Raw genomic sequence first — 15647 nt, forward strand, 5'->3', positions numbered from 1 at the left:
ATGGAAAATTGAAATATTCAGGTATTTATCTTGTTTTATTATTCTTACTTCATATGTTTATGAGCAACTAGATGCTTTTGAAAAAGGGTAGAGAAGGGTTGGGGATTTAGCTCAGTGATAGAGCACTTGCCTAGCAAGCGCAAGGCCCTGGGTTCAGTCTCCAGCTCCGAAAAAAAAAAAAAAAAAAAAAAAAAGAAAAAGGGTAGAGAAAAAATGCACTGACAAAATAATTAAATGTTGGAATGGAGTAACCATCTTACCTCACTTCTCTACCCAGCAAACTTTACCTCCCCAGGTCTGGATGCAGAACACAGTAATCAGCACCTGCACCGGGCACCCTGGGGGGACAGCCTGGTCTGCTTGCAGAGCCCCATGCCACCTTGGATCAATGGTCTACAGACACGTCTAACTGCAAGGGCTTTGCTTTGTGAGTATACAAATACCAGGCAGAATGATTTTTGTCAAACTAAAGAATTCATCGTCCTTGCACACGGAGGGGGCTTTCCCAGGCCTTGATGTTACATGGATTTGTGGAGCTCTCTTCCCAGGTGGGCATTTATCACACACACTTCAGTAATAACATGTACAGTAGTCGTGATAAGGACAAACCCAGCACAGAGCTAAGGGGGCTCCTGGAAGGCAGGCAGCCAGGGCGGACCCCAGGCAGCCCGGACAGCCTATCCCTGTCCTCCAGAGAAACCGACGTCAGAGCCCTCTGGAACCTCAGCACAGCACACTTGGTCTCCAAGGAAGAGCGATGCTTTACTGTGCCCTGCGCTCAGTCCCTTACGACTCTGACACTTCCTGCTTTGCCCTTCCCTTGCTACTCATTCATATCCTCACAGGACATCAGTGCAGAGCACACGTGTCCCAACAGCTTTACACATGATTAAAAGTGCTACAACCGCGGTGACATGCGTCTCCATGCTCTGCAGAGCTGAATGTCAGTGTCCTCCCAGGTGACCTCAGTCGGGCTGAAAACCCTGAAACTCACGAGTAGAGGAGGGGGCAGGGGGCAGGTGCACTGCAGGCAGCACAGAAATAACGTCTCCTATTTTATTATAACTGAAACATTTTGTATATTTAAAAAAATCTATTCAGGATTACATATCTAGATTTGAAATCCAATCTCAACTTAAAAATATTTTATATTAAAATTCATTGTTTTTTTAAAAGTGAGCTATTAAGGAATGAATTATCATAAATTCTCAAACTCAAATTAACAAAACATTTAAAATAAAGGAGAAAAATGTAACATAGAAAATATGAAATAAAAGAGATACAAATATAAGCCTGGGGTACAAGCAGGGAGGTTGAGGCAAGAGGACAGTAACTCTGAAACTGGTCCCTTAAGAGGTCTACTAAAGTCTGACTACCTGCTAATATTCAGCTGTCCCCTCCAGTCCTCACACATGTATAACAGATGCACAAAGCCCTCAGAGGTGATATTTTCTACTTGTGTTTGATTTGTCACGGCCATAGCAGGGCAGGAGACAGACATACCCCACTTGACACTGAAGCCATGCGACGTGACGGGTCCTTTGAGGAGGGGTCTGGTGGGAGGTCCAGGTCTGTCGGGGCTGGTTGTACAAACCAGGACTTCACTCGGACAGCTCTTCCCTTCCGTATTAGAAGCAGTCAGCTGCAGAGGAGACGTTAGCACATGTTGGTTATGGGCTATCATGTCTCCTGGGACTTGGGACCACTGCCAAGTTAGACATGGACAGACTGACACATATCCACCCAGTCACGTGTGTGCTTTCTTTAGGCTGCTGATTTAAGTGTTTGTGATTACTTCATCTACTTATATTTGATTATTAACAATTAAAAATAAAACCAAAAGGTAGGTTTCAGCTAAAGACATCTGCATATCCTTCCAAGAACAAATATAAGCCTAGGGTACAAGCAGGGAGGTTGAGGCAAGAGGATGGTAACTCTGAAGCCTATGGCTTTAGGCTATGCAGCAAGTTCTAGGAACTCCTGGAATAGAGGGGGACAGTGCTTCACTAGAGGAAGAGGAGGGAGGAGGAAGAAGAGGAAGAGGAGGGGAGGGGGAGGATGAGGAGGAGGAGATGGCCGCTGCAGTGGTACTATATATAGAACCAGTAGTTTCCATTTATTCTGTGCTGTGTGCTGAAAAGAAAACACAGGGATAAACCAGACAGAACTTTATTTATGGAAGAGTCAGATAGTGCCATCTTGTGGACACCATCAGTAGTACAGCTAGCTGTGTTCCAGGAGCCAAGATTGGTATTTTTAGCATAGCAAGAAACAATTATATGCCTCAAATAGTCAGTCACAACATTCCACTTGATAATTTGACAAATACTGAAGTGACTACATGCCAAATTAAATTACTTAGCCCTAAAATTAGAGAAAGGAGGGCGGAGACTCCTCAGGGCACACAAGGAAATTGGGTGCCGTGCATAGGACAGACGAAGGACTGTGGTGTAGAAGGAAAAGCATTGAGAGCAAAGCAAAGCAGCAGCTTGCACTTCTGTAGCTGCAACATAGATCTGTACTGTGATGTAAGTGGTGACTGGTTATGAGCAAAGGTCGCCTAAGCCAGCAGCTCTCAACTATGGGTCACAGCCCTTTTGGGAGTCGAATGCCCCTTCTGCAGGGGCTGCCTAAGACCATCAGAAAGTGCGTAAGAGGAGCAAAATCACAGTTATGAAGTAGCAGTGGGAGTGACTTTATGGTTGGGGTATTAAAGGGTCACAGCATCAGGAAGGCTGAGAACCTCAGCTGAGGAAGGGATGGGACACAGAAGACAAAAGCAGCAACAGGAGCAGAAAGGCCGGAGGGCGCTGGAAAGACAGTACAAGCTGTAAAACCCAGGGAGGGGCGGATCTGCAGTGGGTGCAGGGACACAGGCATCAGCTCAGGGTCTTCCCAGCGGTGCACAGATCCTTGCTATGACAACCCGTTGTGACATCTTCTTACACGGGTTTCCGCCTAGAACCTCTATTTCCAAATTAAAATATGGTGGGTCTTTGATAGTGCACTGCTACTCTCAAAGTGCTGTCTATTTTATCCCCCCTTTTGGCCTGCAGACTCCATTTGAACCGTAAGTGGGGACATCACAGTGTTGGCGCTAGCGCTCACACAGGAAGACTCACCCTGAATTTATACTGTGTGCTGCGCTTGAGGTTTTTCACAGTACAGGTTAGGTCCTCTCCAGTGTATCTTGGGTGGAAATGGTTATCCTGGAAAGACCAAACCAGAGAGAGACATTAGAACCCTAACATCAGGGCCTTGATTCCTAGGAGCCCGGGACTTTATATGGTGGCTTCCTCCTCAGCAGGAGTCTGGCAGCCACTGCTGAGAGAGTATCAGAGGCCCTTGGCATGCGCAGCATCCAAAGCTCAGTGCGCTGTCACCTGTCACACTGCAGCCGTCACCTGTCACACTGCAGTTCAGCCTGGCTCTGGTCAACTGTGCTATGACAAAGTCGACAGCACTGTAAACATTTTATTTAACAATAAATTTGTCACCAGCAAGCCAGTTGATTGGGAAGCTGACACATTGCCAACAACAGTGCAACAGGGGACAGGCGGGCTCCTGAGCTCATGGTGCCCCCTTCTGGCTAAGGGAGAAGAGCTTGGATGGGGAAGGACATATTCCTTTCAGGGTAGACCTTACCAATACAGGTGAGCACACAAATTCATTCTATAGTACTCTTTTCTCTGTCTTGCTCCCTACCCCCTCCCTCCCTCCCTCTCTTCCCCCTCCTTCCAGCTCTGGCAATCATCTGTGCATCAGGCTCCTCCCAGGCTCAAGAGAACGATCCCTGCTAAAAGGTGTTCAGAGCCTGGTCCACAGGATTTTACACATTAGCTGAAGAGTCGATTTAAGAGGGAAAACCCTACACATAAACGGAAGGCATGCCGTGCGGTGCTGCAGGCTGGGAAGGCATACGGGGTAGACACAGGCTGCTGGAGCTCCTGAGGTGTTGCTACGGCAGCATGAGTTGATGAAGTATGGTAGCCACGTGAGGCTCTCGGGATTCAAACTTAATCAGTTAAAAACTCAGCTCTGTGGGTCAGTGGCTCACAGTCACACATCCAGCATAAACCGTAGACAGTTCTACCACTGCAGGCACATCACAGGACAGAGACGTTCCACAGAGTGGTGAAGGAAGGAGCCAGGGGACGTGAGAAAGGTATTTTCAAGGCCCTCCCTGCAGAGGGCACAGGAAATACAAGGCCAGGGCACAGCGGTATAAGCCACAAGGCTGGTGACAAACCCAAGCACATAGGCCCTGGGTGGGTGGGAAGGCATTGGAGAGCTGAGCCTCCTCGGCAAGGTGGCCGGGTGCCATGGGATTGTGACTGTGTGGCAGGGGTCACAGCACAGCACAGAGTGATGTTAGGGCATGAATGAGGGGCTGCTGCACTCATTCAAGGCAAGAGGAAGGCTGGGCCTAAGAGGTACCTCAGCTGTGGCGACGGTAAAGTTTGTCAGATTTCTGGGTAATTTTGAAGGAAGGCTTAAGAAGATTTGCTGGTTGATTGTATCTGGGGTCAATGGATGACTCCAGCTGAAGAGACCAGAAACCATTTGCTGAGTTTGGGAAGGACAGGGATGATGGCTGTGACGGAAATGGAGTGTGGCCTTGAGTTTATTAGGAAGCTAGTAAGGTGTCGTGATACTCTGCGGGTGTACAGTCTGCAAGACTCACGTTCTCGTCCTCCTGAATGTCCAGGGTGTAGGTAATCACTTCCTCAGGCGAGCAGCCTTCCGGCCTGCTCCACTGCAGTGTGATCCAGGTGACGCCAGCTCGGACCAGCCGGGGTGCTGAAGGCATCTGGGGGATGTTTCCCAATGTATAGCACACGACCTCCTGGCTGTAACCACTGCAGAGGCAAGAGTGCAGGAGACATGAGGACCGTGTCAGGAGTTCTGGCGTTTTAAAAGAGGGAGGGTACGCCTGTACTGTACCCAGCCTCACTGGTGTGTGGTGGCAATGGATCCTTTGTACAGGAGATTGCCCACCAGAACTCGTGCCTGCCCCACTGGGCCCTATGGTCTGCACGTACAAAAGCAGGCCTGGTTATGAGAGAAGCCTGCAATTTTATTTCCCTCAGAAGCACACCATGGCACCGCATTTATCGAGGTAAGAGCAGTGGCTACACAGGGGCTTCAAATGAAGATAAGCACTGACAAGCGACTCTGCTGATGAACCTGAGTTTCACAACAGTCTTTCAAGTCTGTGGGTGCTTCTAATTCATTTAAAGATTGCTCAAACATCAAGGCCTTTATCATTCCAACTTTTCCAGTCAGAAAACTCTTAGGATATACGGATTTCCAGGCATGAGGAGGGCGTTCTAAGAACTCTGTGCTGTTTCAGAGAGGTTCTCTAGGCTAGGGCCACTGAAGGGCCTACTCTTTAAGATGCAGTCACCAAAGGAAGAGATTTTTCTCTTGATCAAGAGGTTCCCAGCAAGAACTGAGACATGTATTTTCAAAGCCCCTAATCAACAGGCTCCTAGGTTAGGAGTGGCTTGTCACTCCTTCCGCAGCCTAGAGACACCTGTAGCACAGGCAGCCCAGGCTTTCTCTGGCTCTGTGACTTGATACTGGCGTTCAGCAGCCCTTTGTACCAGCGACAGTCACACAAATGAAAAAGAAGGCTCTGGAGAACAGGCCCATTAAAATCGAGGCAGAATAGGAACAGGGGTTGGGAAGGGGCAGACTTCCTTTACAAAGCTCTCCTGCAGCCTTCCCCTCAGTCCTCAGGACCTCTAGTGTGCTCCATAACATGGCTGTGGGGCTGAGAAAAGGTCAGCATGGCCTGTCACCTCAGAGGCCTTCTCCTTCCTTAGGATTTGCTCTTAGAGGTACTCAGTGCTGAGGCAGCTTCCTTGTAGCTCCAGGCAGTGTGAGAGACAGCCAGAACCACGCCATGGAGATTGAAGGGTAAGAAGAAAAGGAGACGCCATACCTGGTGCCGATGTCATTCCGAGCAGCGAGCCTGAATGTGTAGCCCATGGCTGGACACAGCTTGGTCAACTTGCAGTGCTTCTGGCCCCCAAAGAAACACTGTCTGAATCCACTGTTCCTCTTTCCCTGGGAGAACACAGAGACCGTTCATCTAGCTGAGAGTCACCCAGAACACTGCACCCGTCACGTATCTGTTTATTAGCATCAGGCTTATTGATTCTTACACTTAAAAACTTAAAATTATCATGCAAACGAATGAGGGTTTGCTTCGACATTTCCAAATGCATACAATTGTTAAAAAAGACAAACAAACATCAAATTACCATAAGAAAATGAAGGACTGTTTTAAACAGAAAGCTGACATTTCCAGTTTGGTTGAATTAAGACAACAGGAGGCAGAAGTCTCCAGAGAGGAACCCAAGTTGAACATAAAGCACCCCACAGGGAAGCTTCACCCTAAACACAAAGGCTACACAGATTGGCCACCAAGACCCAGAACCCTTTAAACTTATGCTTCTAACAGGGCTTTGGTTACAGCATAAGAAAGGTCTTTTCAGACACAGACTGATGAAGAACCATGTGGTCGCTAAGATCCTTCTCGCTTGTGTGGGTGGCCATGGCCAACTGAATGTGGGAGAGTCTGAGAGAGCCACGGATCGCCACCTTGGCATGGCCTGGCCTGGCCTTTTTAGGAACCCTCACCCCCCAATCTCCCATCTGTGCAGCTGGACTCCCAGCAGGGTTCTTCTCTCCTGTTACAGTGACCCAAACCCTGGATACACACATTACAGCCATGGGGAGCTGTTTGTTTACTGATTCCTAAACATTGGTCACAAGCCTTTGAATCATCCTATCCACATCTGTTTTCTTCTTTCCAAGGGAGCTCAAACACTGCATATGGACTTGGACTTCATTGTTTGATAAAGCTTGGGATATTGGTTGAATGCCTAAATATAACACCCTTCACAGACAGACAGACAGACACACACACACACACACACACACAGATCATTCATTCTAAGTTTCTTATGAAGAGGTTTCACACACACACACACACATAGATCATTCATTCTAAGAAGAGGTTTCAAGTTCTTCAGTATAAAAAGAAAATCTGTCACATAGGGTATCTGTCTGTCTGTCTGTCTGTCGTATGTCCTGGGGATTGAACTCACTCCCAATCCCCTCATTCCATTTTATTTTAAGTCAGAGTCACTGTAGCTTCTCAAGCTGGCCTTGAACTTGCGATTCTCCCTCACCAGTCTCCTGAGTTAGCTGGAGCATAGCCTAAGTCTCTAGGCTCAGGCCTACAGTTGGGATCTCACTATTCTACAGTTAAGGAAAAAGATCATTTAAGCTGTGCCATGGTCAGAGACATCAACATCCATATGATCGGTTTTCTGAACAGTGTTTCTACTCAGAATGCATCTTATCTCATTGGTCCATCATGAAAACAAGGAAACACACTAGCCAGGCATGGTGGGGCACACTGGCAACTCCAGTCCTCAGGAGGCACAGGCAAGATGATCACCATAAATTCTGGACCAGTCTGGTCTACCTATGGAATTTGAAGTCGGTGAGGGTTACATGGTAAGGCCCTGTTTAAAACAAAACCAAACAATCTTACATATTAACTAACAAAGCTACAGCAGAGTGAACGCTCTCTCAGGTCCAGACAGTCCCGGGGTATGTCTGAAACTCGCCAATTACTTCCTAAGCAGGAAGCCGGCAGCTTTCTCCTAAGCCAATTTAAGAATCTCTTCTGTAAGCAGGCTCTGAATATAGACTGCTAAAACACATTCCAGGGGACATGTAATTAAGAACCAGCACCCCACAGTAGACAGACTAAACATAAACACAGTATCCCAACAGTGTAAGTCCCGTTTAGAATCCAACTACCCTCTCTTCCCCCAGCAAGAGCGCACTGTCTCCAATGGAAGCCATGAGGGTCTTTAAGATTTAGCGTTCATTTTGTCAAGGGTTCAAAATAACTTCAGGTGCAGGATGGACAGGTAGAGGGTAAAGAGCAGAGCGTGTTCCAGCATGATACAGAAAAACATCCTGTGGCCAGTACATTGCTGGCACCACTGACTGTCACCTTGAATGCTCAGATTGATGGAGTAGGCTTATTCACGGAGAACTGCTTATGCACATATCAGCATAGTTCTGGCTGCTGTGATTACGTGCATTCTGTGTGTTCACACTCATCTTAGTGGCACTGAGGTCTGCCCGTCTTCCTCCTCTCTTTCTGAACCCACAGTAAACGGCAAGAGAAAGACACACCTTGTCAATGAGGCTGTTTTCCCTTCCAAAGCTGTGCTGGTTTTCCTTCAATGCCTCATTTTCCCTACTTCTATGTTTGGCCTCCGTTGCCCATGTCTGATACTTAGAACTATAGCTGGTGAATAAATGTCAGACTTTTCCTTAATAGTTGGTTTGCTTTACTATGTAAAAGCCATTCTGTCGACGACTTAAAGAAGAACGAGTGGAGAGTTAATCAACAGAAAGTAGATTTCTCTTTTCAAGGGGGTGTGGCTATGGTACTCACAAGAGAGCTGGACATGTCCTAGGTCCCTCAAGAAATTCCCTCCGACTTTAAAGAGCAGCAAGCCAACCACTTTAAATAATCTAACCAAACTTTCCTTCATATTTCCTTTTCCTTTTCCATAGGGTGGGCTTGTGGATGTGACTGCAGTTCTTGCTAAGGCCAGAGGAGGGCATCAGATCCCGAGACAGGAGTTACAGGCAGACGTGGGGCATCTGGTGGGGGTGCTGGCACTCAAGCTTGGGTCTTCTGCTAGAGCAGTCTATACTCTTAACTGCTCAGCTCTCCCTAGCCCTCAAGCATTCTTTAATAACAACCTCTGTATTGTGCCATGATATAGGTAGAACCTAGGACTATGTAGAAACATTGAGAGCTGACTAAACTTGGAATTAAATTTTAGAAACAATATATGCTGAGTTTGATCAGGTAATTAAGCTTTTCAGAGATCAAGAATTAAAGCTTTTTAGAAGTCACAGATTATAAAGCAAATCCAAGAGCAGGAAGGCCATCAAAATATTTCATACAAGAGAAAGTTTCTGACTGAAAGAAAGCATTCATACCTGACAGGCTTCATATTACACAGGCATTAGAAAGAAAAAAAAAATGACATTTAGAAAAGCTGTTGCAGTTCCAAGAGGGGTCCCTGGCCTAGTGACTGAATTCAGGGGCATGCATGCATCCTACTGGCCTGCCCACCCTGCCTGGCTTCCACGTGGCTTGAATGCAGAAGTGGTGGAGGAAATAGTGTTAAAAAGCAGGAAAAAAACCCAACAAATCACACACACACACAAAAAAAAAATTTGTAAAAGACCTCCCCTCCAAAAGTGTACAATAAGTTTGGGGAATGTTTATAAACCAAGTGGGATCCTGGTTAGTAACAAAATCTACAAACAAATACAATTTTATGTTGGCAGAGGCAGGCAATCGGCTACTGCTTTAGACAAGATCAACAGATTCCCACAAATCAAAGGAATGATACACGAATGCTAATGAATCAGAAACTAAATATTTCTGACAGCTTTCACTGCCAGTGGAGGTTTAGATAATGTAGATCATGGCTTTCACATGCAGCAGAAGTATGTCTCCAGATGATTCTGAGGGACATGAGCTACGGTGTGTTTCCTCCTCTAACAAAATCTAAAGCGAGGTAGGTTTGCTGGGATGTGTTTTACCTAGAAAACGTATTTTGCGTGTGTTTATATTCATACATGTACAGTTGCACATATCTGTGTGTGTGTGTGTGTGTGTGTGTGTGTGTGTGTGCGCACACACACACACGTACACAGCCTGAGGACAGCCTTGGGTGTTAATCCTTAGGCACTGTCCTCCTGATTTAAGACCGAGTTTCTCACTGATCTGGTTGGACTCTCTACCTCCCTACTCTCAAGAATGGAAAATCACATTTTAAACCTGGTTTTGAACTCAGGTCCTCAAGCTTGCATGACAACTATTTCACCTCCTTCACTCAGGAGACTTTTCCCTCCCTCCCTCCCTCCCTCCCTCCCTCCCTCCCTCCCTCCCTCCCTCCCTCCCTCCCTCCCTCCCTTCCCTTCCCTTCCCTTCCCTCCCTTTCTCTTTTTTCTTTTCATAACTAGTCAGACTGGGCTAAGTTGCCTGCTAAAATGGCTTAATAGAAATGGGTAATATCCCTAGGTATTTTCATCCTGCCGTCATCAATAATCTGGTCAGCCCCAGACAGCGGGACAGCTGTGGCCAGGCCTGGTCCTGCTCTAGACCCTCCTGGGTGTGGTGCAGAAGATAGTCTAGCAGAGTTCCCAGCAGCACCAGGAAAGTGGCATGGTGCACCAGCTATGCCAAACACAAGCAATCTGGAGGAGTGGATGTGAAGACAGGCTCCGTCCTATTCTTGGTAGTTAATGAAAGATAAGTTTATCCCAACTGGAGGAATGAATAGGAGGAGCCAAGCCCACGGCCCTGGACATCGTGAGGCAGACATGGCTCTTAGGTTGCTGACCCACTTTGACATGAACTGAACTAACCCCAGACATGCTCTAACCTGACTTTACTGCCAGAGCCTGGGAGTCAAAGAGAAAGGCCGCCTTTCAGGTTCACTGGCTTGCTTCCGTTCATAAACTTGGGCTTGCCCCATGCTTGTTCACGGAGTTCATCTGAGGGCAGTGTTAATCTTTACTAGAATGTGAGTCTTGGGAGTACAAACTGTGCACACCAGCCTTGGGATGCTTCACTTGGCTTGGGGTCGGACATTCCAAGCCTGGCCTGCTTCCTTTTCCAAGCTCTACGACCCCCACCTGCTTCTAGCCTGATGTTGTCAGTTCAGGTGCTGCCCCCGACCCCCAAACTCTTGGTCAAAATTGCTCTTGAAAGACTTGGGACTTGCACAACAGCTGGCTCCTGTTCATTGCATCTACAGCCCTTCCAAAGCTAGAGATCCCAACCCTGTTCCCTCTTCCTCTTCTCATGGAAAAAAAAACGACACTCATCTTATCCTCCCCCCACCCCACCCCACGGTTTGTTTTTGGAAACCTGGTCACCACAAGGGGATCTGCCATGGTTCACCAGGCCTACAGCACACACCTCACCATCTGAATCTGGGCAAGCAATTGCTTCTACTTCTGCCCCCATAGCCTAAGGAACCGACGTCTTCAGGGAGCACAGTGCACAGCTCACATGTGGTTGCAGTCCTGGTGATACTGTACATGATACGCTATGTTCTATGGACTTCCTGCTCTCTGAGGAATGGCAGTAACCTGCAACTTTTTCTGGCCTATAAAATGCTCCAAGCATGGGAAGGTGGGGGTGAGAGACTGGAGCTCAAGGAGGGCATTGGATGGCTACACAGCAGAGTCGGACTACTTCTGCAAATAGTTTTAAGAAGTAATGGTCATTCTAGGGACAGCGACCTTTTCTCTAAAGAGTACAGATGCCTTACTATACAGTTTACCTTAAAATGAAATTTGGGGATAAATCATACATGTAAAAGATTTTAAACACTGTTCTACATTTCTTTCTTACTCTTTCTGTCTATTTAAATATTTCTTTCTAATCTATAGTTGAAAATTAAAGTTGGTTATTATGAAAGTTTATACCTTTAGAAAAGTAACTTATTCTTCTTCCAAATTAAAAAGAAAACCAACACAAACCAAGCAATCAACAAAAGTCCCCACTCTGTTGAGCTGCAGTGAGCAAGCTGAGGATGCAAAGAATCCTGCTTCTCGGGGCAGCAGACAGTGGCATGGGAGACGGGGCTGTTCTCCCTGGGGACTGAGATGAACCCACACACAGTCCTGGTCCTCCAGCTTATTGAGCTGTGCTATGGATCACACCTGGTCTGGCCCTCTTACCAATTTCCCTCTCTCTCCCTCCCTCCCTCCTTCCCTGTCTCTTTGTGTCAGCATGGGGGCATGGGGTGCCTTCCTGCCTCTTGAGCTCTCTGACTAAACTGGAACTTCTTTTTCCTGCTCTTCCTTCTCACCTGAACACACAACAGAGAAGCAAGAGTTGAAAAAACATTTTGCTTTGAAAAGTCCATGCTCTTGTACCCAACAGTCTGAGGGCACAGCACCTAAACATCTGGTGGATTCTAAGACTCAAGGCAGTCAAGAGAAGCCTAGGACACAGAGAGTGACTTTGGGCATGGAATTCTTTCATTCCTATCTGTGAAAAAAAAATAGTCATTCTCTAAGCTCTAAATGCACATAGGCTACTGTCTTCCAGAACTAAGGTACAGGAGTGACACATGGGACTTCTGCACTCATGACAAAGTGTCTGCCTCTACAATTGGGCATTTGCTTTGTGATCATGACCACACTGAGCATGCCATGCTCTGAGGACTCCCAAAGCCAGCAGAGACCTCTACAATGACAATGAAATTGCCCCAGAATTCCCACTGGATCAATGATCCCTCTCAGCTAATCCTCAGGGTTCACAGTGCTGGCCAGCTGTTCCCCAAGACCAGCCCAATCCCTACTCCAGGATCCATGAAAGAACATGGCTGAGTGTTTAAAAGACCTGGATTTGACGCCCAGTACTACACAAGCAGGGTATTCACCTGTACATGGAGGTGAAGGCAGAAGGATCAGGCGTTTAAAGACAAACTAGTCTACAAGCAAAAGTGAGGCCATCTTGTAACACACATGGGTCTCTCAAAAGTAATCATGGAAAAAAATAGAATGACTGAAAGTCATTACTGTGGTAACTTGTTGTACAATTCCATACTCCTATGTCCCTGGTCTTAACTTCAGTCAACTTCTATCGTATGTCTGCACTACAGAGACAGAGGCTTGGCAGAAGACTGAGAACCTCACTTACCAAGTGCATGAACAAGAGGTTCCAATGCCCTAAGCTACACACATTTCCTCTCAAAGACATCCGATAGAGTAAAGGACCTTTCAAATGGCTTTGAAATGTACTGCAGGTGCTAAAATCAACCAAACTTCTAGACAACAATTATTAATCTACACTGCCTCTTGGGGGCAATGTAGTTACTTCATTTTACAGAACTGCAGTTTAGAGCAAGCAAAAATTTTGCTTGTTTCCTTCCTTCTTTCCTTTTCCTTCCTTCCTTCCTCCCTCCCTCCCCCCCCCTCTCTCTCTCTCTGTCTCCCTCCCTCCCTTTCCTCTTTTCCCCTCCTCCTCCTCCTCCTCCTCCTCCTCCTCCTCCTCCTCCTCCTCCTCCTCCTCCTCTTCCTTTTCTTCCTCCTCCTCCGACATTACTGAGAATGGAACCTAGAGGTTTACACAAGATAGACAAGCACTGTACTGCTGAGCTATATTCTCAGTCCCAGGGCTAAGACTTTTTAGCATGCCATTCCAAGGTTTGAGCACATATAAAACAGCTTTTCCCAGGACCTCCACTTCCAAGCGGGCTTCCAGTTCTCCGAGAGGACACAATGGGAAGGAGTTCTAGGAGAAAAGCCAATTCATAGAAGGGCCAGCCTGCTTGAAAGCTGCTAGGGCGGCACCCTAAAAAGTACTTGATTCTGTGCATAGGACCTGACTAATTTTTAAACTTAAAAATGAGTTTAAAAACAGCATGTTTCTGTTTGTGTTAATTTGACAAAGAATGTAACAGAAAGATTGAAAACACTGAGAAATACTTTTTCCAGTAGCTTTTCCTCTACTGACTACCCTCAGAGCAGCTGTCCTCAGTACGTGGGAAGATGGACTTTCTACAAGGACTGGCTTCTGCTTCAGGAACTTAACACTTCTAGGCTAATTCTACACACATAATTCACGAGCACCCCAATTAATTCAGGCTTGCGTTTGCCTGCCAGAGTAATTCTGTTCACTGTGGGGGCTGTGATGCCCTGGCTACCATTCCCAATTAGCTTGGCACCACCAGTGCTGGAAGAGGGTATGTCCAACAAAACTGGCACCGGCCACTGAAGTTGGCTGGTATTTTCAATTGCCTTGAAATTAATAGATTAGAAATGTCCCCTTGTTTATTTTCCACAACATCTTCATCCTTGGCACACGGGAATGGGGGTGGACGGCTGAGTTGGCAAATGCTGGCCATGGAAGCAGGAGGGCTGAAGCTGCATCTCAGAGCCCGTACAAGAGAATGGTGCAGTGGCACAGGCTTGCGACCCCAGAGCTGGGGAGGCAAAGACACACAGGTTCCCGGGGCTGCCTGGCCTACTTGTCTCAAAAACACAACACAAAACACGACAAGAAGGTGGATGGTGCAGAGGAATGACACCTGCCTCCCCACACAAACACCCAAGAATGGCTAAGCGGAGGGTGTCAGGCCAGGCTGCACAGTGAACGAGCTCTCTCTGGCAACAAGGCTGCACCCTCTCTCTCTTCACACTGTTCTGACTGCACTTTCCAGGGTGGTTAATGCCTGCTAAGCAAGTCACGTGAAGCTGATTGTGGAGTGTCACCTACATCGGACCATGGTTATGGGGTGCAGACATGGACCAAGTAACTGAGCTGGGGACTTTCTGCAGCAGTATAGTTTAATGTGTTAGAAATTCAATCGAAAACCAAAAGAAAGAAGGCTGCAGTGGCCAAAGGAACTTCTGCCAGGTTCTATGCTATGGTTTAGTCTGCTCATGCATCTATATTTAGACGTTTTCCAGTGCTGGCAGGCTCTAGGCAACATCAAAGATAAATACTGGCTTGAGATGGGGTTCATAAGGGGGAGCTGGGGACACTCCGCATCTGGGTGGATTTATAGTTTCTAGTGCCAGGCCCCATTCTACCCTCATACTGGCACAGTAGACCTTTGAGGACAAGATGTAGGGTGGGGTGGTTTGTGGGTGCTTATACAGAGTACCTTTCACCCCCAAGAACACTGGATACTCATTTCCCACGGGAGGTGTGGTCACGAGAAACAGGCAAGGATGGTCACTGGGGCCTTGGCTTAGTGACGCTGACATGGCTTTGCCTCAAGTTTCTCTAGGTACTGGTGTGCATCTGGGCTCTGATGAGTCCAGGAAACATGTTGGGAATGTTCCAGTGGAAGGAGTGGAAGGGGAAGGAACAGAAGCAGTTAACAGGAGAAGCAGTTACCTGGGCTCGGGAATGGCTCAGTCCTAGGGCACTGAGGTAGCATGCGCCTGGGATATCAGTGTTGGGGAGGTGGGGGCCAGACGCCCTGGAGCCTGCGGGCCAGGCTAGTGGCAGTGTTGAGCGCTAACGTTCAAAGAGCTCATGGCTCAAAAAATAAGGTGAAGAGGATTGAGGATGAAATCTGCTTTCCACACATTTATCTCTCACTCACTCACACAGGGTGGGGAAAGGAAGGAGACAGACAGACAGACAGACAGACAGGCAGGCAGGCAGGCAGGCAGGCAGGCAGGCAGGCAGGCAAAAGTGACCTGTATAACTTGACAGCTGAACTGAAGGATACATGGGCTTGGCCTGTCCACAGGCAAGGCCTGCGGTAGCTGCCTTCACCTGGCAACAGTTAAGCACAATAGTTACGTATTGATAGAGCCAGTTCCAGAGATCGTGACAAGTTTTTGTGATTTCAGACAGATACCTCCCCACAAAGTCTGCATCCTAATCCACACACCATTCTCTACATAACACACAAACAGAGAATCTGCCCCTGGTGCCGAGATCCTCCAAGAAGGCTCCTGTGCTCCTGGGTCTGGTGTGCTGGCTAGTCTTATGTTGATTTAACACAAGCTAAAGTCATCTGAGGAGGGAGTCTCAAATGAGAAAATGCATC

At 47.3% G+C, this 15647-nt stretch overlaps 1 protein-coding gene across 5 annotated transcripts in view; it reads right to left on the bottom strand.

The window, feature by feature from the left end:
• The window catches only part of Fndc3b (fibronectin type III domain containing 3B), a 298000-nt gene that overhangs the window by 44924 nt on the left and 237429 nt on the right, over positions 1 to 15647 (bottom strand). For all 5 annotated transcript variants that reach the window (XM_087618967.1, XM_087618981.1, XM_087618979.1 and 2 more), the window contains 4 exon segments: positions 5948 to 6072; positions 4685 to 4859; positions 3123 to 3209; positions 1504 to 1642 (listed from right to left, as the gene is read on the bottom strand). In XM_087618967.1, coding sequence (XP_087475093.1) covers positions 1504 to 1642; positions 3123 to 3209; positions 4685 to 4859; positions 5948 to 6072 — 526 coding nt within the window.

Source organism: Rattus norvegicus, chromosome 2, assembly GCF_021556685.1.
Source record: "Rattus norvegicus strain SHRSP/BbbUtx chromosome 2, alternate assembly SHRSP_T2T, whole genome shotgun sequence".
In the NCBI taxonomy this organism is placed as follows: domain Eukaryota; kingdom Metazoa; phylum Chordata; class Mammalia; order Rodentia; family Muridae; genus Rattus; species Rattus norvegicus.